The following is a 22,336-nucleotide window of genomic DNA, read 5'->3' on the forward strand; positions in this document are numbered from 1 at the left end:
CAGCTGTTGGTTTAGCAATTGAAAATGTCTTTATATTGAGTTTGGAAATCACCATTGTCCTTTGTTTCTCAGCAACCAACAGAAATCAGGAGTGAAAAATAGATACAGCCTTGATCAGAAGGTTCTTCAGAACTTGTGATATTAATGTTTGAGATTGATTGTGCATATAGGACAGTCACTGAAGAGAATGTTCTTTAATCTGATCGCCCACCTGCCTCATCTTCTCATCAAATTTGGGTGAAGGAGAATACAAAGTTGCTGTTGTCACTTTGCCTGTGCTAGTGTTGTGACTCTACTAGATTTTCCCCTGAACCTTTCCCATCTTAGTTATGGAGGAAAGAAAAATGGGAAAGAAACTTTAAACATTAGACTTTCCTGACATAATTGCCTTTTAGTGGAGTGGGCACTGACATGAAGTGTTTATTTTCCTATATGGAAGATAGAGTTTCATCTTGCTTGTAGTTCATGGGTTTATAAAACCAAATGGCAAGTGTTTTAGATAGGTCTGTGGAAGGGCAGAAAATGTTATGTATTCAACTGTATATGTAAAGAAGGTGAGGTATTTACAGTGGTGGAGATTTGACATTTTTCCTGAGTTTTACTTTGTACAAAGCTGCACCTGTAGCTCTGAATTACACTTTGTACACTGCAAACAAAGCTCGTGGGCAGTCCAGTTATGCCAGAAGCTAAAATGGCAGAGTAGTTGGTTTCAAGACTTTGTAACTTCCCTAAAATTCAGTTACAGTTCTCCATCCCCCAGTTCCATTAGAAGAGTCAGTAATTATCAGATTAATCCATCTTGCTTCTGATACTGAGAAGAACTAATGAGGCATATTAGAATACTTCCCCATTTCTCAGCATCTGCCAATTTGCAGCTTTCTCACATCAATCTGATGTTGTCACATTTAGCAAAACTCTTTCTTGAAAGGTCACAAGAAACCACCAGATAAACTTTGAAAATGAGGATGTAACATGTATCAATGATATTCAGGGTTGAACTTTGGGCAGGTATTTTCCAGGCTGTCCTTGAAACCTTAACTGTTCTCCCAGAGATAACTTGGTGGGAATTCAACAGTAGAGAACTACCTGCTCTTCTCCCTGCTGAAATGGTGGTGTGTGGAGTAGGGCAGCTTGCTAGGATACTGTGACAGACTGTGACTCTGATAAATAGTAGTAGAAGCTGTATGTGTCTGATGTCTGTGGCCTCTGCTTGAACCCTGTTTAACAAGGTATAATTAGGGCATTATTAACATCCTAGCTTGATTCTCAGCGTACAGCATAAGTAAAAATAACATTTCATGTGATGTGTCACAAGTGCTTGTGCTTATTTTGTATTGACTCAAACAATCTCTGTGTTGAAGTTTATTCTGTGCCCTGGGAAGGGCTATTACTTTTCAGGGCAGGCAGGATGAGCAGAGGAGAGTTGCCCTTTCAGTAGAGGTTTCTAACCCGGGTTACAGCAGAGCCAGGATCCGTTCTGTGCCGCAAGCAGGAGCAGCGCGTGAAATCTTTGAACTGTGAATGTTACCTAGTTGCTCACTCCTAATGTATTATCCTTGTATTTGTTCAGGTGCCTTGATCTTCCAGGATGTCAGCAGAAGAAGTGGATGGCCTTGTGGATTAGTTAGTTTTTATTTTCCCTCTCCATACTCGTTGTGAACAGCTGTCATAATTCGGATGCGATGGACAGCCCCTGTCCTCCCGCATTTGGAAGCGGCGATATGGCTAATTCACAAGAACTACAGAAGCTTCTGATTCATGAAAAAATGCAGAGTGAACATTTTAAAGCACTTTATACAAATATGAAGGCAGACCATCTAAGGTACACTGATTTAAAGGGATTTCTTCATCTGAGTTGTTGAAATGTGAAGCTGAACTTTAGGTGGAAGGGATTTGTGCGTGTGTGTTAGCTATTTCTGTGTTCAAGGGCAGATTAGAGCATTGTTCATACTAGAGAAAGAACACTTCAAAATACCTTAAGACATTGCAGATTAGGTTTCTGAAAGACTTTTAATGCTTGTAAGTAGGGGATAATTTTTCAGTGTATTACAGGAAGAGGATATTAATAGCTTAGTTATAACTTACGCATTTATCTGTTTGCTTCTGCACGTGTTTTGGAGCTTTAAGATATAGTTTTAGTGTGTAAATGTAAAATAAATATGCATTTTATCTCACAGACTACAGGATGATCACATGAAATTACAAGATGAACAGAACCGGTTGTTAGTTGAAAGGCAGACTGTAAATGACAGATTTCAGTTACTTTTTGCTGAATATCAAGAGCAGTTGGTGGCTAGAAAAGAAGAGGTGGAAAAAATGAAGAATCAGGTGAGATAATTTACTGGCAGGACTTAATACGAATTTAATGCTATAATAAGGGCATGCCGATATTCCATTTATGTAACACGTCTGTTCCTAACTTGAATATATTTCAGATATCTTGAAATTCACCCAACCCAAGTAGTATTTCTGCTCTAGACTGAGTATGAGATGAAATGTCTTTTTTCTTGTTTGACTGAATTTTCCAAATCCTGTTATGTGCTACATTAATAGCAAGACCCTCAGTCTCTCTCTGTGTGCAGTCTCCTGTTATGAGGAGAATCATCTGCCCTGGAGCATAACTTAGATTGTCATTCTCCTTATACTAAAGCTGTATTAATTGATTGTTTCTTAAGCTATATCTATATTAATCTGTCCAGTATTATTATGCATCATTCAGTCATAAGCCTGTTGGAATAAGGGACTGGAAAAATAGGTATTTGCTTCTTTTTTGTGTTCACAGCTTTCACCTTCTTAACAAACAAACAAAACCCCCCAACACTTTAGATAACTTGGATGACACTTTCCATAAGTGCTTGTCTTAAACTAATGCAGTTCATAATTGTTAGGAAATAAGTACAGCATCTAACGAAGGATCCCAGAGTCCAAATGGGATGTGACCTAGTACCGTAACTAGAATTAGTTCTCAGGCACTTCAGAGTATAGAAAAGTCGAAGAAAATTATAATAAACTAAAATATGTGACAGGTTGTGGCTGGGTTTTTTTCTTTTTTATTTTTTTTTTCTTAAGCATTTCCTTGGTAGATAGTTTGCTGTATTAAGCATACCCAAGAAAACTTTAAAACATGACATGCAGCATGGAGTTTAAGGCAGGGAATCTTTCCTGATCTTGGTTTCACTTCAGACCAATACCCATGTATCTGTTGGAGAAGATGAATCTAATGTGTTTTACAAAAAACAAAATTGCTTTTGTATTGCTCATTTTGATTCTTTGGTGTTGATTCACTTTGTCTTTTAAGTTTTTTGAAATGCTAATTCTTTATCTTTTAGGTGAGACCACTTTCCTCCCCCCCCACCCCCAAAGGAGATAAATCTCATGGCAATTCAGCTTGACATTTGTATTGCTTCTACCAGTAAATACTGACATTTAAAATACATCTGTTATCTTCCCACAATATTTTTAGTTCACTAACATTTTTTTTCTGTAAGTACCACTGAAAATTCTTTAAAACACAGAAAATTAAGCAGGATTCCTAAAATACTCTTTGAAATACTTTATTACCGGGTATTTGTCCTATCATAGTGCAAATAAATTAATTTCAGTAGTTATTTATGATGCCTTTCTGTCTTAAGGTGCTAACTCCTCAAAAATTAGAACTGTTAAAAGCACAAATACAGCAGGAACTGGAATTGCCTATGACAGAACAATATCGGAAGCTGGAAAATGTAAGTGGAAAGCCTTGAAATCCTATTTCATCTAGAGTAGTGATCACCAGTTTATAGTTGTTCCTGAAACCTTAGGATATCAAAACTGAAAGAAGAGCAAACTGTGACATTGTCTGGTATTGTTGGCCCGGGCAGTGAAGGCAGACACCCTAGAAGAGAGAGGAGGAGGGACTCAGTTCACCAAATAGAACTTGGGAAATGATAGGAACACTGCATGGACATTTGAAGGCAATAAATCTGAAAACTTCTCTGACTGACGTGGGTTTTTGGTTTTTTGTTTAATTTAGGAAGTGGAAAAATACAGGACAGAGTATAACAAACTTCGTTATGAATACACTTTTCTGAAATCAGAATGTGACCATCAGAAGGAAAAACATGAGCGTGTTTTAGAAGAGGAGAAAATAAAATACCAGGCTGAGGTACATAGAATGCTACAGTAGCTTCAAGTGTATCTGGTGACAGAGCTGTTTGCCCACTGTGAAGACGTTGGTACTTGATGGGTTCTCAATTTGACATCATTTCATAATGTTTGTTTCCCTTCTCTTAATTCTCAAAGCGCTTTTACAACGTAGCCTAAAGCTGTGTCTGTAGGTTTGTTCAGTGGTGTGTTGCAATATCATTTGTGCCGTTATAAGTAAGAATAGACTTGCCTCCTGATAAATGACAGCCAGTAGCTTTGCTTACTGCTGTTTTTAATCACACTGGTGATGGAATTTCAGACATTACGCTAATCTGAAACTAATAAATTGCCTGAGCAGCCCATGTAAGTTTAGATTTTAAATTACTTGTGGCAACAAATCCAAGAAGAATGTAGCAGAAGATATTATTAATACCATACTAGGGTACGTTTTGCAACTCAGTTGCATAATGACAGCAGTGGTCAAAAGGATACTGAATACTGGGGTAACTTTATTCCAGTTGCGTTAACTCTTGAATAAGCCATTCATGAAGTTTCTGTTTCAGAAGTGTAGCTAAATAAATTGCCAGCCTATTTATGTTTTAAATATATGCAGCAGTGTAAATGAGCATTGCATATGTCATTTGCATATTCATTTAAGTATTTGTCTGGGAGCGTATATCCTAAGATGCCAAATTTGAATGTATTAGTCCAAACATGAGACATAAATCAAAGCAATCATCACTTTCAAAATCAATCCAAATTTGCAAATGCAATGCATTAAAACCAGAACAGCTGTCCTTCCTGGAGCTAAATCCACATGCTGCTTTACAGCCTGCCTTTCTTGTGGGCTTGTTGAGTTTGTGCTAGTCCTGCAGCTAATTAGCACACTTTCAGAGAATGGAACTACCTTGAGCCCAGGGCACGAGCAGATCTAGTTTCTCTCTTAGAGCCTTTTTAACCTTTCATGCCATTTACTACAAGGAGGCTACAAAAACATTCTAGTTCTTCAGTGGTGGCTTGCAGTACGTGTTTGAATCCCCTCATAAAAGGGATTCAAAGGACTTTTGCTGCAGAAATTGGCTTTGCTTCATCAAGATCACTGATGTAACTTCTAAAAGCACTGCTGCTTATCAGAGTTTGGACTAGGCTCCCAGTATCAAGAGAACACTTACATACCTTACTTTCTCACTCTTTTGCCCCCGATATTACATGCAGTCCATGTAGCTCATTTTGAAACACTAGTATCTGTAGGTAACAAACATAAATATACACAGTCTTGAGAGATGAGTTTGTACCTGTTGTACTGCCTCGTCACAGAAAGGTTTTGTTTTTTCCTTTCTCTCTCACAGGGCCCTGATTGAGCTTATGTTGACTGTCTTGAGTTATGAGCACATTTGAATTCTGTTGTTACAGGATTGTGGAATTGTAATATAAGTTGGAAGAGGCCTCCTTCTAGTCCAACAATGCATTTGTAATAAGATCGGGTTGCTCAGGGCCGTGTCCATTTGAGTCTTGAACATTTGTGAGCTTGGAGATTCCACAGCCTTTCTGCACAAACTGTTCTAGTATTTAACCATCTTTATGGTAAACATCTTTTCCTTAATGTGTGATTGGAATTTCACATGTTTCAATTTGTGTCCTCTGCCTCTCATCACCACACATCTCTTCTCCAAGCTCAAGAGGCACAGTGCTCTCAGCCTGTCCTTACATCTCATGTTCTTCAACCCCCTGACCATCTTGGTGGTGATCCACTGGATTTGCTCCACTTTGTCATAATTAATTCTTTGTGGACACAAACTCCAGATGCAGTCTTACAAGTACTGGAAGGGGTCAAAAGACCATTTTCCTGGATCTGCTAGCTCTCCTTCTCCCAATATATCTGCCAGGATGCAGTTGGTTGTATCTACTGCAAGGGCACTTTGCTGACTGATGTTCAACTTGTCCACTAGGATCCCCAGATCCTTTTCCATGGAGCTCCTCCCTAGGCAGCTGCCCCTGGCATGTACTGCTGTGCTGCGTTACTCCATCCCAGATGCGTGACTTGCTCTTGTTGAAGAAGTTCCAGTCAGCCCTTCAGGAAGTCCACATCCCCCTGAATAGCAGTTCTGCTTTCCAGCAAATCGAGTTTCCCCTTAGTGTGGGGTTGCCCACAAGCTTGCTGAAAGTGCACTCCATCCCATCATCTGGGTCTCTAACAAGAGCAGCAATCAGTAACAGACGCTGTACTGATCTCAGAAAGACCCCGCTAGTTACATCCAGTCAGCTGGGTTTTGTACCACTGGCCATCGCTTTTTGAGTCTCACAGCCCAGTCAGTTTTCTATCCACTTTTCCATTCTGTATGTAGCTAATTTGGTGAGAGAGAAGCTTATGGGAGACTGTATCAAAGACCACCTTAAAATCAAGATGTGCAAGATCCACTGCCATCTCCTTTTCTGCAGTGCCCATTACTTCTAGAAAGCAGAGAAGTAGGTCAGGCACGATTTGCCCTTGGTAAACCCTGCTTTCCATCACCTTGTCTTTCATGTGTTTAGAAATGGCTTTTAAGAGGTTTTGCTTCATAAACCTCAGAGACTGATGTGAAGCTGACTGTCCTGTAGTCATCCGGATCCTTCTTGACCTTTTCGCCCTTCTTAATGATGGGTTTGCTGTCTGCCTCTTTCCAGTCATCAGGAACCTTCTCTGATCACCATGACTTTTTAAAAATTATGAGAATAGCCTTGCTAGGATAGTAGTGAGCTCCTTCAAAATGCTGGGACCTATTCCTAGGACTTGTGTGTGTGTCTGTGTGTTCAGTGGATTAAATGGTCCCTATAATTTTCTTCTACTCTGAGTACTGCTTTACTTCCAGAGATGTCTAGGGGACTGAGAGACATCTGAGGACAAGTCTTATCCATGAAAACCAAGGCAAAAATGGCATTGAATCATAGAATAATAGAATAATTTAGGTTGGAAGAGGCCTTTAAGATCAAGACCAACCTAGTGCTGTCATATCCCCCACTAAGCCACGTCCCTAAGCACCACATCTACAAGTCTTTTCAAATACCTCATGGGATGGTGACTCAACCACTGCCCTGGGCAGCCTGTTCCAATGCTTGATAACCCTTTTGGTGAAGAGATTCTTCCTAATATCCAACCTAAACCTCCCAGGCACAATTTCAGGCTATTTCCTCTTGTCCTGAGATAAGACCCGAAGAATGGGTGTGTTGACTGCCCTGCTCTCAGAAAGAAAATAAATGTGAATGTAATTTCAGTATATTTTAAGTGCATTCCTGGATTGTCAGCTGCTGTACTTGTTCCTGCCTCACACTTAACCAGAGTAAAAGCCTTTATTTTTCTGATTAACACCTATCAGATCGCCAGGCTGGATAAAGACAAGGAAGAACTCCGTAACCAGCTGCTTAGCGTCGATCGCACGGGGGACAATAAGCGCGTGGAGGCACTCTCCAGAGAAAAGGCACAGCTCCACCAGAAACTAAAAGGGTTAGAAGCAGAAGTAGCAGAACTAAGAGCAGAAAGAGACAATTGTGGTGTGCAAGCAGAAAGTGTTCAAAGAGTACAAGTGCGGCAGTTAGCTGAGATGCAGGCTGTGACAAGGTCTCTAGAGGTATGATTCCTTTGCCTCATTTTTTTTTTCCTTTTTTTAAAAATTATGCCTCCTTGTAGACTGCAGTGAGAATAATGCTTGGCCTGATGGAACTGTCACCAAAGTCACTGCTAACTTAGCCACTGACTCCACAATTTGAATTGTTACATTTCAGATTTGAAACCAAATTGTAAGTATACTGGGAGTCATGCACTGTCACTTCAAGTTCAGAACGGTGGAGAGCTCAAGTGAGAGGTTCTATTGATTGATCTCCTTTCCAAAGATGCAAGCGATAGCGATGCTTGCAGTCAGTAAGGTGTTCCTAACAGCACTTGTCAACTTGGCTGGAGTTAGAAACTGGTGGCAACATGTTAATAATCTGCTAGAGTAATTTTTTATTATTCTTTTGAAAAATGCTCTCCTGTTTAATGCTTTCCTTGTGTGTTGTCTCCTTCCTTGCCTACCCGTGTCTCTCCTTTTTCCTCACACCTTAATGCAGTTGGCTCGTTCTTGACTGTTGCTCTCCCTTAAAGAACCTTCGGTACTTCTGGTCTGTTGTGTTTCCCAGGGTTCCACTGTATTCCTCACCTGTGGTCTTCAGTCCTCCTGTCTGTCCTTTCTATTTCTCTAGGTAGGGAGTCTTTCCATGTAGATTTCTTGCACAGTTGCAGGATAGAGACAGATGGTTCCTTTCCCTTTTTACTGCAGTTGTCAGTGCTGTATACCTTTGTTGTAAATGCTCTGATCACAGTGTATAAGAAAAGTGCTATAATAATCTTAACTTAGAAAACTAAAAAAAAAACCCAACAACCAAAACCAAAAATCCAGCTGAAATAGGTCAGTCCAAAAAAAGGAAGGAGAATCATAGGTTAGATGACCTTTTTGATAAAGCCCTGGGTCTTGAGTCTGCAATACTCACAGTAATTGCATTTAATTTGTTAATTTCCTCTTCTCTCCATGATGTTGGCTCTTCAGTTAGTGTAACTGCATAGGCCAACATACGGCATCTTTCTGAGCACCATTTATAGTCGTACTGGTGTTTTCTACCAGTGCATTACTGGCCTGTAATACCTGCTGCCACCTAAAGCCAAGTCAGATGACCTCTGCCTCTTGTGAAGTAGGATTGAAAAGGAGTGTGACTCTGTGCAGGCAGTGTTAGGAAAAACAGTTGTGGCAAATTCCAGTCCCTTGTATTGGAATGTATTGTTGAGCAAAGGTAAATATTTATACATTATATTATCCTATGATAGAAAGGGTTAGTAATATCTGAAAGCCCAGATCAACTGAACCTTTCAAGTGAATAGCAAGAGACAGCTGTGCTCCAAAAATCTTACAAATGTCTCCTTTATTCAAGGCAGAAAAGAAGTCTGCTGAACTACAGATTGATCGAATGCAGAAGGAATTGAGTTCGATTCATGAGCAAAACATTCTCTTAACTAGCAAACTTCACAAATCTGAACGAGAAGTCAATTCCTTAGCTGCTAAAGTAAGTGGTTTTATGGTATCTGAAATACATTTTTCATGTCCTGTTATATTTAAGGTGTTCTGTTTGTATTTTACATCAATGTTAAAGTAACGAAGTCTTCTGATGTGACTTAAAAAAGGTTTGGATTTTTTTTCCCCTGTTTCCAGTTGGAAATTATAAAACTTGTGACTTTACAGGAAAAAGGCATTCCTTAAAGTATCTCTAAAGATTGAGGTTCTACTATTTTAATTTCATTTTCTAGATCTTTTTCCCTCAAAAGAGAACAAGCTTGAAGAGGTGTCTTTATACTCGTGTTTTTAGCCAGTCTTATTTGATGTAAACAAGCATTACTTTTTCATAAACTGAGGAAAGTGAAATAGAGCTTTAAAAATGCTGGTTTTGTTTTGTTTTGTTTTGTTTTTTTTGCTTTTGCTTTTTTTTTATGGAGCAGTGTCTTTTGGAGGTCTTAAAAAGTATCCTCTGAATGGGCTGGGTTAGCTGCAGGGGGCAAGCTGCGTTGGAATCACCTGCAGAGATTTAGGTTACATTAGAAGCAGGATAGTCACGTTAGCACAGCATTCTTCTTGGGCTAATGCCAGCAGAGCTTGTACAGAAACATTTCTGTACAGCACTGCGTTGTATCATTTTAAGATCGTTGTCTTGCAACATGTTTGAGTATCTTAGTTGTTGGGTTGGCACCAGATCTTAGAGGTTTTGTTCTATGTTTATATGCTTTTGGGTTTTTTTTTCTTTTTTCTTTTGAGACCTTAAGAGAAATTTATAGAATACTTAAGAAGAAAGAAAAAAAAAAAGATCAGAAAGCTTCAAATTTAGGGAAAACCTGAAAGTGCTTAAGAAACTTGACATCACTGTTTAGTGTTTCAGCATAATTAGGTTAGTATGGATGCCAGATCCAGAGTTTTATCTGGTTGTAGCCACTCCTCAGCTACGCAGCCTGAACTATGACGGATCCTTTATGCAGTTTCACATGTGATTACTTGAATAAACAGTGAAATCGAAACACTGGTACCCCATTTCAAATATTGCTGAATTCTTGCATTGCTTTATGTAAATTTGAGTCGAAATACCGGTCCTAAGAAAGTAGTTAGATAAATATTCGTTTGCTGCTGTCTCCTGCTCCCTCCTATCTGGAGAGAATACTGGGTAAGAAATTTTTACCACCTCTCTCAGTTCCTGGTAGTAAATTTAATCCCCTGTGGTTTCTTACCTTTCTGGAGAAGTGTTAGTTCTGAACTAACTGTAAAGCCAGTAACTGGTGTTCTAGAGCTAGCTGACTGCAGAATTATTTTAAGCTCTCTGTTGACTTAAAGATACCCTGCATTTCTGAATATACCTTCAGAAAACCCACTGCCCTCAGCTTTGACTGAGTGCAGCAGTTAATATTGTCATAATATGCCTCAAGAAAGATACAGTGCATGAAGAAAACTTGAACTTCTACCGGAGTTGTTCTTTAACAATCACTGATGCAGTTCTAAACAGGCTTTCCAGTGCACGTTCACAAGTGTGGAGTATTTAAATTTGGTCCTTAATCCAAGAAAGTTCTAATTTGCTGTAAGAGTAAGATGTGCTGGTACGAGTATTTAAAGCCTCTTTGTAACGTGTGTCACGCTTGTTTCACGTGAACAACAAACAGGAGGGGAAAACTTCCCTTAAGGATTTCTGCATCAAGTGCCTATCCGAATCTGTAGAAGGCTGTTACAGTCTTTACTTCTTCTAGCAGCTGGTGTTCTCTGTTCACCTCCAGAAGTAGGAGAAAATTTAAAACGTTCAGTGGTGTTTCTCAAAGGGAGGGAAGTAGAAACTAATATCTACACCAACCTCCACCCCCTTCTGCACCCACTCAAACTTATTCTTGGGCACAGGTGCACACGTTTGTCTTCCGGATTACGTGCCTTAAAAAAGCCACCTTAAATCCTTGCAAGTTGCCCTGAAATATTCTCAACTTAGTATTTAAGCAACCAAATCCACCGTGTAGTTACTTAATAAGCTACTGTGTCATTCTTAACCTTTTGCCACTTGTATGTGCTAGCAGGTTGTAATTACATTTGTCATTGTGAATGGATTTTCATTATAAGTGCTTTCCTCTAGATATTTAATTCTCATTGACCGTGTAATTACTGCGTACAAATGCCTAAACTATAGAAAGTTTCCATGCAAGCAGTAATTGTCTTTCATTTTATGTTCTTAAAGCTCCTGTTTTTATGAGGCCATTTGATGTGCATGTTACAGTTCTAGAGAAGCATTTGATTTAAAATCCACTTCTAAACTATGAAGTCCTGGATTTTGAGAAAGTAGTGTAGCACTCCAGGAGGTCAGGGGCACCGTAAGGAGATACCAAATTGAAATTACTTGGAGGGAGGCGGGGGGTTGGGGGGTATTGATGGTCTGGTTTTGCAATCACTGCTTTGTTTTACTTAAGGAGATGAAATCTAACCTTTATTTTAGCTTGATTCTGAGGGAACTTGCAATATTGGAGTGGTGTCATAGCAAGGTATTTCCAATGAGTAGTTTTTTCAGAAATACCCCAGTATTTGGAGGGTAGCTTGCCAAATGAGTAGTATTTACTCAGAAACCCAAGTTTTCACACCCAGTCCTGCACGTAGGTCACCAAGGCTTCTTAAAGCAGTAACTTTTCTACTCTGCGACTTGTCAGAACCGGCTGGTTTGGCACACATGTCAGTAGTCAGACAGCCTGGTTCCTGGGATCTATCTTGTGCTTGAGCACTTCAGTTTTCTTCGTCTGAGAATCTATAAAACTCGCATTTCAAGACGACCAACAACTCGTTCAATAATCTTCACCACGTGTCCTGAGGAATTATGCAAAACCTGTAATAACACTGACTATCAGCAGTAATCACTGGGGAATCAGGCCATGACAACAGCTTTACTGTTACAGTACCTATATGATCAATGTTAAAAATTATCTACAGGAGTAGATATTCTGGATTGGCTTCAGGAAAGCAATGGATGAGAAAAAAACATTGTGTTTAAAATGAGCGTAGTCCATGGTTATTAGGCAGGCTTTCTTGATAGCAACGTATCACCTGAAAAACTTACAGTAAAGCTGTTAACATATATGTATTTATTTATTTTTCTTGATTTTTTTTCCTATTTCATAGGTAGAAGAACTTAAACATTCACATAAATTGGAAATAACAAATATAAAACTGGAGGCAGCAAAAACAAAGAGTGAGGTAGAAAAAGAGAGGAACAAGATTCAAAGCGAAATGGATGGTAAAATGTGCAGTTAATTTCTAATGATTTTTCTTGGCAATTTCTAGTTAGAATACGACCATTATTTTTCCTCCAAACGTTCCCCAGCAGCCTTCACTTTCTGCTTCTGGTTTAGGTCCTAGAGCTGACAATTCATTTTGTATCTGAAATAACTGTCCTGTTTCACTTGGCCTGCGAGGTTAAGAACAATGCTTGCAGAACAATTTGTGTATTTATGCAAATTAGTGAAATTGTGACATAATTTGAGTGTAATCGGTTTTAAATCATGTACTTCACATGAATATTTTTTCTGTTGTTGCCAAATTCTAGAGTCTTTCACACTCTTCTTGAAACCCAAGGGCTTCAGTGGTTGTTTTGTTTTCTGATTCGGTGTGGGTAACAATAGACAAGGCTGTCATGTGAAACAAAACACAATTTCTAGCTCATTCTTTGAAGGAAATAGGCAATGTTTGAAGCTACCTAATACAGCTGAGTGTGTCAGCAGCTTGAAATAGCTCTCCAGAGTGAAAAGGCCACAGCGTTCTAATACTAGTTAAGTGTTGATGATTTTAAATTCACTGCTTTTAAGTGAACGGTCCTCACCAATTTGCCTAGCCCCAAAATAGTACCTTCATCTTCCTGGAACAGTTGTGTCTGTTTGCTTGCTTGAAGTTCTCTAAGAGCAATTAAAAAGTGGTGATTTCTGTGTCAACAAAGGACCCGTGCTGTACTGTACTGGAACTAAAAGTGCCGGATCCCTGTGAAACATGACACTAAATACAGGCAAGGTTTAAGGTAACCTGAGCTTGCTGTGGAATCCAGTCTGTGTTACTGAATTAGCTAAGTAACCAGGAGCCACTGTGGTAGCGTGCTGGCTTATTTGCCAGCAAGCATAGGTGTCTCCATCACACGTTTTTCATCTGGGTCTTTTGTCCCTGCGTTGGAGAGTCCTAATTTTAGAACTGCCTCATTTGGTAATACCAGTGGATTAAAATGGGAGATTTACTGTAGCTAGGTTACTGTGGTTTCACTAGTCACCAGTTACTGTTTACCATAAACTTCTCCATAAACTAAAAAAAGTTTCTTGCCTGACCTTTTCATAGCTATTGTGGAACACTTCTTTTTTTAAATCCAGACGCAACTGCTTAACAGAAATTGCTTTAAAGTTTAAGTTTATAATAACATCAACTGTTTCATTACTTCTGTATGTTAAAGTAATAAACCCTCATAGGCAGAGATGCCAATGTAATGGTTACTCTTCAAAGGTTTTTGAAATGTTTCTGGTTATACTAAGAAAGGCCATATCCCTTCAGATTTTCTTGGGGTTTTGCCCCATTAATTCCTTCACATGAATTGTGATTTTTTTTTTGTGGTTTTTGAATTGTTTGGGGGGTTTTTTAGCTTACTTTTATCTAATTTATAATGTTGTTTTCATACTGGATTTAATCAGGTTGATACCAATAGTGACATTGTAACTTTTTTTAATGTGCAATGCAGGATTGCTGTCAGACAAGGAAATTCTTACAGCAGCTGTTGAACATCATAAGGTGCTTTTAGTAGAAAAGGATCGGGAGCTAATTTGTAAAGTGCAAGCTGCCAAAGAGGAAGTTTTTGAAAAAATTGCAGCCTTACAGGATGAAAAGTATGTGTGTTGATTTACTGCTCAACTTCTAAACCAGGAGGGCTTTGAGTAACTTAAAAATGTCATTCTTACCAACTAAACGCTTCTGGTATTTTGTCATGGTTCTTGTGTGCCTGTTGAATAATGTCTCAGGTCAGAACTCGAGAACAGATTAGCTGATCTAGAGAAGATGAAGCTGGAGCAGGATACTTGGAGGCACTCTGAAAAGGATCAGTATGAAGAGAAGCTGCGTGCTGCACAGATGGCAGAAGAATCTAGCAAAAAGGAACTTCAGCGTTTGCAGTAATGTGGCTTTTCTAACCTTAACCCGTGTTTCTCATTTGTCCCCACCCCTAATTGCTTTACAGTTGTAGCACCAAAGTTCACTATTCATAGATATGCAAATGTTCATTGTGGTAAATTAAACACAATTGTCTTTTGCCCTGTGTTAAGAAGAGGGCAGAACTAAAAGCGTGCTGTTCCAAAAAAATTCAATTCATCCAAACCTTTACAAATCACATGATGTGAACGAGTCTTTTCAAGACCTAATTTTGCAAGACTCTCGTGTTTTAAAATTGTTGGCTGCTGGCACAGCCCCAGCATTAGAGTAAACCGTTTCTCTTTCCACAATGGCACCATATCAGCAACTGGCAAACTGGGATCCAGAAATAGGATAGCTCTTTGAGATGGTTATTCTAGTTCTCAGTGAAGTTGGAATACTGTAGTATTTGTATGAAGGCCAGTATGAGATAAAATGAGCAAAAGTCATGCTCCTAAAGCACACAGATCGGCATACTTCTTATTCAGATCTGAATTTTGATAATAAGAATCTCTTTTTGATCATTTTTAGTTAAATATTTATCAGCCTTTCAAATTATGCAATACTGTTCTATTGTCAGACTGATTTTTCCTAACTTCTAACACATGTATTGTCTGTCATTAGATAAAAATAAGGATGTCTTATGCAATTTCAGATTAAAAATTCAACAGCAAGCTATTCAGACAGAGGAGTTAGAAGAAAAGGCACGTGAAAGTGCTGATCTGAAACAGGTACAGATTTACTGCACTGTAACCTTTTATAGAGAAACACAATCTTTCCTTCAGTCACCCTGCCCGGTGCTCCAAGACCAGAGTGAATTTTTAAGGGCTTTTTGCCTTTGGATTTCCCACCCCCCCCACACACACCCCTGAGGGACAAAACAGGGATTTAAAAGTGAAAGTATTCAGGAATGGGTCATGCTTTCCTGGACCTTCATAGATGGATTACAGCTTTGTGCTTCGTGTGTTTTGTGGGGATTGAGGATTTCAAAGCTGAATGTTTATGGACTCGTATATTGAATACGGTTATGCACTATTTAACTGGAGATTCAGTTTCCATGGAGACCTATAAATTGTTTCTAGGTAATGCTTTGCATTTACACTGCATCTCTCATCTGAGGTTCTTCAAGTGCTTAACAGATGTTTCATAAATGAATAAACTAGTGTACAGAGGTATATTTCTGTTTCAGAGTGAATTGATGGCAGTGTTGAAAATCAAACCTGTTTGGTTTTTTTTTAACTCCTGCTTGTCCATGATGTTATTTAGTAAGAGCATTAGCTGTGCATCACAGTTCATGGCAATATGTTTTTCCCCCTCCAGAAATCAGACACTGGGGTATCTGAGTGTCCATGTTGGGGGAGAAAGAGGGAGGAGAAATCATCCTTTCCGGATGCTGGCTGCAGAGGCTGGACTTCCAGACTCTACTTTCTTTTTTTTTTTTGTGAACTGGTTGGTGCAACCACTGTTGGCTGTAACACATTGAGCCTTACAAGACAGAAGACCCTGGGTTACCTCCACAGCTCTGCTACTAAACGTTGTGTGGTGCTTTAGTTCTGCTCAGCCCTGGGGCTTAATGTTGGATTTCCTACATGGTGGGGGGACTGAAGACACCTGTCCCTCTCAGTTTTACTACAGTAGAAAACTCCCTTTGTCTAGTAGTGATTTACTGTAAAACTTCTGAAGAAGCTGTTGAGTAAGGAGAAAAAGAACATTAAAGATTCATAAGTGTAGTAACAGGGTGAGGGGTAGTGACTTTAAACTAAAAGAGGGGAGATACAGATTAGACATTAGGAAGAAATTCTTCCCTGCGAGGGTGGTGAGGCCCTGGCCCAGGCTGCCCAGAGAAGCTGTGGCTGCCCCCTCCCTGGCAGTGTTCAAGGCCAGGCTGGATGGGGCTTTGGGCAACCTGGGCTAGTGGAGGATGTCCCTGGCCGTGGCAGGGACTGGGGATAGATAGGCTTTGATGTCCCTCCCAACCCAAACCAGTCTGGGATTCCATGAAAAGCTAATGCAGGTGGTTGGTGTCTGCATTTTGTTCTCTCTCAGTATCTCAAAATGAATTGTTAGTTATTTGCACACCTTCTCAAATGGAAAAATTTCAATTTTTTTGTAGCAAATTCACAACATGCAAATCCAGCTTGCCTCACTTGCTCAATCAGAAAATGATTTGTTGGAGTCTAATCAGAAACTGAAGGAAATAATAGAGAGATTGAAAGAAGAATGTCAACATGCAAGGACTCAGGCAGAAAAGGCTCAACTGGAAACAGAGAAGTAATTTTTTTTTCTTTCTTCTGGCTTTACTTTTCCTTCTTGTATTGTTTGTGTTCCTTTCACAGGGGTGACCTAACTGTGGATTGTAGATTCTGAAAAAAGTCAGAAATCAAAAATGAACAGGAAATATTGGACAGTTGTAAAAAATGGGGATGCCTTCTGTTAGGCAGTAGGTACAAAGGCTTCACTTGAGCTGACTTCCAGAGTAAGAGTTTGTTTCCACTCGTGTCTGTTACAACTAAATACTGTATAAACTGAAATCCTACTTAGACTGGAATGAATGTCAAAATTATATTAGTTTAAGTGGATCCAGAGTTTCACACACAGTTCTTTTAAGAGTGTTTAAGCATCAAGAGTGAAAAAGACATTTAAACACTGTATTATGCTTTGATTAAAATCTCAGGGACTCAGTCTCTATATACCTTTTTTTTTTTTCCCTTCTCACTAGATCCTTTTAGCTGATATGAGGAAAATAAAAGCCTATTGGATATCTTCTAGTTGCATATTAAAAAAAATCAATTAATTATTTTTCCTTTTTGGCACAAGCTTGTACAACATACCATCAAAATATGCTAATAAATGCTGAAGGAAACCAAATCTTATTCAGGCTCTGTGTAGCAATGAATACTCCCCTGAAATGTAAAGATTAATCTGTCAGCCTGAAATGGCTATTTAGTATTTCCTAGCTCAATAACTGAATGCATGTCTGATTTGTATTGGGTTCTTGTGTTGGCTTTTTTAAAAAGTCACTGTCCCAGATTGTATCTTCTGGAAGTTTTTTATTTAATGTGGCATTTTTTGCTCTAACTTACCTTGTGCTGTGAACAGATCCTGCGATTGCTTTGGTGTCATTAGTTTAAGGATTACTTTTCAGTTTAAGGCTTGAAGAAATTCCCTCCCACAGCCTGCAGAGCACGTTCAGCTGTCAGTGGCAGGTTAGATACTCTGGATACTTACTTTACTTGAGTGAGGTGGTCCTGTTACTTGAGGGGGATACTCAGGGTCATTCACATATTTATGGGCCGCAGACCAGCCAGGAGTAGATCTGCCTACTGGAAGGATCTTGGCAGTCCTCAGCAATTGTTGTATAAGGCAACGGGAGATGCACCGAGGCCACTACTGCAGAAATTAAGCAGCTTTGCAGCCCACACATAAGTCCTGCAGGTCTGTCCTCCTGTTTCCCTGGGAGTCCTGGGACGTGTTTCCACTCTTCCTCCATCTCTGGGTGATAGGACTTCCTTCTGTTCAGTAATTCTGACAAGCTTGGGTTAAGAGTTAAATTGCACCAAAGTGACGTGGCTTAAAAGTGGAAGTGAAATAAGGACCAAAAGATAAGAAATGCGAAGATGAAAAGTTTCAGATAAATAAAATAATGCCAGCTGAGCCATGAGCAGGCAAAGCAGCTGCCTGCATGGCTGTGTCGATCTAGGGCCTGGAAATGAAAATGTGAAACGAGAAAAAGGGCTGAAGGCAAACTATGAGGCTGATACAGATCAGAGAGGAGCTCAGGCAGGCACTTGTTAAGCATTTCAGGAACAGCCTTAGTAGCATTTAGAAAAAGACATAATCTCATGACATTTTTAACCACTGTCTCAGTTGAAAACCTTTTACGGTTAAGCAGTGCTTTTTGGGAAAGCTGTCGGGTTCCTGGGTGGCAGTAGTTATTTACAGTTAGCAGCAAGGCACAAACCACACCAGGTCTGCTAAAAGAACTGTGACAGCTACCAAGCAGGCCAGGATCCTGGGTCTGATTTGGGAGTGGATGGTTCCTAATACTTCTTCTGTGGTGTTTGATGAGAAGTTCAGGGAGATTCATTCAGAGTGCCTGTAGGGTAAACGCACCAGCCCAGGGCTGGAGTGGTACAGATGCTCTGATACCAAGCCTTGGACTGAATTTCTTCAAAACTGTTGTGTAGACTCTCACTATTTGGGTTCTTTTTTAATAGAAGTGTAATTAAATATGCAGTTAGTTCTTGTCTGCTTTGACCCGCAACGCAAACAGCCTAAACAAACAAGGCAGCAGAGAGAAACTGGCTCCTTTCCTATCCACTGTGAGAGGACACAGCCTAATTTTAGCATGTTTTAATCATGCAAAGGCCTAAACAGATAACATATGCTGCCGGTGGTGTGTGTTCAGCTGGAATGTTGTCTAGGAACCATATCGGTGGGAGCTTCCTGTTGTGTCGGCGTTTGTTCTGCTTGGGAGCTCATAGTCTGTCCTCCTCTGCTGCGACAGTGTAGCAGACCACACAGGGCAGCAACCTATTCTCTTACATCTCCCCTCCCAAACAGGGAAGGTAGTTGTCAGCTCTTCTGACAACTGATGTTTGGCATCGGTGTCTGCTCTTGTGTTCCAGTGGGATTATTTGAGCTGAAATTAGAAATCTTCTGCGGATGGCCTGGCAGCATGCCAGACCAGCAAGCAGCCAGCAACTAACTGGCTTCTTGGAATTAGTTTTCAAAATTTGCCTCATAGTTGAAGAAAACCCAGGGTGTGAGGGCAATGCCTGAGTTCAAATGTCATTAGTCGCAATTAGACCGTTAGCACAAACTCCAGTCAGATACTTCCAGTACGTATAGGCAGGAGGTGTGAGGAAATGCACCTCTTTTAAGAGCCTGAGGGTATTAGTTGAACATCCTGCTTTCCCTAAATAACCTCTTAAATCATCTTTTTGTCTGTTTTTTTGCAAAGGACTCTAGAATACCGACGTATAGAGTGGCTGGAGGAGAAGCATGTGCTTACTCAGCGTCTCACAGAGAAAGAAGAGAAATATAACCAAATGAAGAACAAGCTGCTTCGAGCTGCTGTAGCTCAGAAAAAGGCAAGTTGAGTCTTTCTTTGGGAGTGATCCAGCTTGTGAAAAGTTCAGCTTCGCCTTGGCCAGCCAAAATCGTTTTCTTGTTCAAAGTTTATTTGCAGTCTGCTGTATATAATAACAAAATATATCAGGTCCTTCAAGATTAGCATAGGAATAGGTGATATGCACAATGATATGCAAAGGACTGTTACAGCCAACAACTTTCTTCTAATGCCATCAAAGATTTTGTGAGGCTGCACCTCTTCTTAAGGAATGCAAATCCTAAAAACCTGTCACAGCTTGAAATCATGTACAGGGTAGGCTTAATTTTTACAGGACCTAATTACTTACCTGTTTGAAATGTCTGTTTGACAGAGAAAGGCTCTCAATGATAATAAACAAAGGAGGATGCAAGAGAAGCTTTATCTTTTGGAAGCCCAGATAGAAGAACTACAAAATCAAATGATAAATAGGTAAGAAACTTTGCTTTCTCTTAGCTTGAAAACTTGTGTGTGGCCAAGATGTGACTTACAAGTGTTGTAAGGGGTTTTGAAGGTACTGGCCACTTAGTAAGAGTCCAGACTAGTGACATCTTCAGCATTAGAGTTCCTTGAGTGGAGTCCACTTGGGATGCGCAGCTGAGAGGTCGTAAGACAGCTGCAGAGATGCAAGAGAGGAAAAAGATCCGATCGATGCAGTTGCAGGAATCCCTTCAAAAGAAGGAAGTGAAACCAACTTCAGAATTGCAAGGGAAGCAGACTTTGCAGCCCCTTGGAAAGGCAAGCTCCAGGTTTTTTTTCCTCTTCATTGAGCACCTATGGAGGGCTTGATTCAGAGAATTAATTTAATGTGGCTCCTATGGCTCACCACTGCCAGTGCTGTTAACAGCTTGATTTATTCCATCTGAATTCTAGCCTGTAACACAGCAGCTAGCCTCCTCTGTTGAGGGGCTTTTAGATGGACATTTAGGCAGAACAGATGCATATCTTCCACCTTCCAGATCTCCTGGAACAGTTTTCCATGTGAGGGATAGCAAACAGCGGGGCACTGGTGGAGAGGTGCGCTTCTGTGCTGGGGTAATAGAGATTTTGAATGACAAGAAACGTCTGATTTCCCAGGAAGAATGTTTCCTATGAGGAACATGCCCGCCTCCAGAAGAGGCTGAAGGACTTGCAGCGTCGGCACAACGAATTCCGGAGTTTAATTCTGAATCCCAACGTACCGTCGCTCGATCCGGTCGGTGCAGTGTCGTCGGCTGCCTTGCCTCCTGGCCCTGACGTGCCCATCCCCCTTCTTCAGGTGGTGATGTATTACACCCTGGGAGAACTAATACAACAAAAGGGGTACTGGAACGGACTGTTGTTTACAGACCTCAGTCTTAAGGCAGGAGTATTTGATCTTTGAACAGAGAAGGGGACCTCTGAGGAATGCTTCTCGTGATGTTCCCTTCCTTGCAGTAGGACAGGGCTCTTGAAAGACAAACGATACGTTACAGAACGTAACAAGCAGCTGGTTCTAACCTGTTCCTCTGCACTGTCCTTCTCCTGAGAGGTGTAAATGGCTCCTCCTGGGTGAGAAATACCATAGTGGGTTTCTCACACCATGGTTTTGTTATTACAAACAAATGAGCTGCTGCTGCTTTTGATCTCGTGCACTTAAAAGAGTTTTACTTACTCCTGTGAGGGTGAAAAACCTCTCTGGCCAAGGCTGACCCTGCTGGCTTTGTGGATCCCTGGTAACGGAGGCCTCAGGTCTGTGTGCCTCTTCACCTGAGGGGGAATGTGCCCGCACGGCTGTTCCTGCCCATGCTGTGCCTTGTGAAGGGCAGAACAGTGCGCATGAGCCGGTCAGGAGTGAAGCTTAGTGAGTAAAGATAGTTTGGTCTTCGCTGGTTTTATTTTAAAATCATTAATTAAAAAAAATCAAATGATAGCTGATTTTGGTCCCTTTTAGGTGTGCAGAATGTAATAGAGGGGTTTTTTGGTGTTTGGAATTTGCAGGAGGAGCAGCACCAAAGAGAGCTTTCCCTGCTCCGCCTGCGGTTGGAGGAGCTGGAAACCACACAGAGAAAACAGCTGGAAGATCTCGGACCAGCTAGAGAGCATGTAACGGTGGGCACACACAGGGACCTGGCTAGAAACAGGACTGTGGAAGGCGATGCACAAAGTGGGGACTCCAAGTAAGCTCTGCAGGCTCTACACGCTGTTACTTTCAAGAATTAAAAATAAATATGAAACCCAGGGTTGGTTTTGGGGTTTTTTAGTAAATCCTTTAAAATTCCCTTGATAAAATCCTCTTACTCCTTCAGTGTAGAAGTTCCTGTATCAGGGTGGAGTTTTGCTGGGTTGATGGTTTGATTGACTGCTCTGGAACCCACGTTTGGGTTGTTATTCCAAAGTCCCTGTGCAGGTAGAGAGGATGGGAAAAGTGCTGAAAACTTGGATTTGCTGCCCCTGACAATGTGCCTCCTGTGTTTTTGTCACAGGAATAAGCAATAATCAGGGAGATTGATACAAGGCAGTAGAGCTGAAACACAACAAATTGCCTTTGCTTTATGGAACTGTAAGTTTGTATTCGCTGCTTTGCCAATTTGTTTACTCAGCTACAAGTTACTCCAGGTTTGAATGTATTTATTAAAAATCTTGTTTGTTTCCCCCTTCTGTATTGGCTTTGTAACAGAAACTCCTGAAGGATTTTTACAACTTGGTAGTGAAAACCTGGGGGGAGGGGTATTGTGTTTTGGTTTTGGGGTGTACAAGCCAGTGAGCTGTGCAGTGCAGATTCTTTTAATAGCTTAATGAAAGGAACCCCCCCGAGGCTGCGCTGCTGGTTTTCCATGGAGTAGGGAAGAACAGGGACTGTTCTGCCCTGTCTCCCAGGAGAACAGCGTCACTACTAGAAGGAAGCTAGAAGGGAAGG

The 22,336-nt window shown here is 40.5% G+C and overlaps 1 protein-coding gene across 1 annotated transcript; it reads left to right on the forward strand.

The window, feature by feature from the left end:
- Nucleotides 1-1,682: 1,682 nt before the first annotated feature.
- Nucleotides 1,683-22,073, forward strand: CEP83 (centrosomal protein 83; the record flags this gene model as incomplete). Its single annotated transcript, XM_084262634.1, has 15 exons — nucleotides 1,683-1,822; nucleotides 2,178-2,328; nucleotides 3,633-3,725; nucleotides 4,013-4,144; nucleotides 7,479-7,730; nucleotides 9,064-9,195; nucleotides 12,315-12,429; nucleotides 13,906-14,050; nucleotides 14,183-14,332; nucleotides 15,004-15,079; nucleotides 16,462-16,619; nucleotides 19,312-19,441; nucleotides 19,793-19,890; nucleotides 20,536-20,716; nucleotides 21,418-22,073. 15 exons carry the CDS (start codon nucleotides 1,683-1,685, stop codon nucleotides 21,598-21,600), a joined length of 2,136 nt encoding a protein of 711 aa, XP_084118760.1. The 3' UTR covers nucleotides 21,601-22,073.
- Between the last annotated feature and the right edge of the window lie 263 nt (nucleotides 22,074-22,336).

The sequence above is a fragment of the Gallinula chloropus genome, assembly GCF_964237585.1.
Source record: "Gallinula chloropus genome assembly, chromosome: 1".
Lineage (NCBI taxonomy): Eukaryota > Metazoa > Chordata > Aves > Gruiformes > Rallidae > Gallinula > Gallinula chloropus.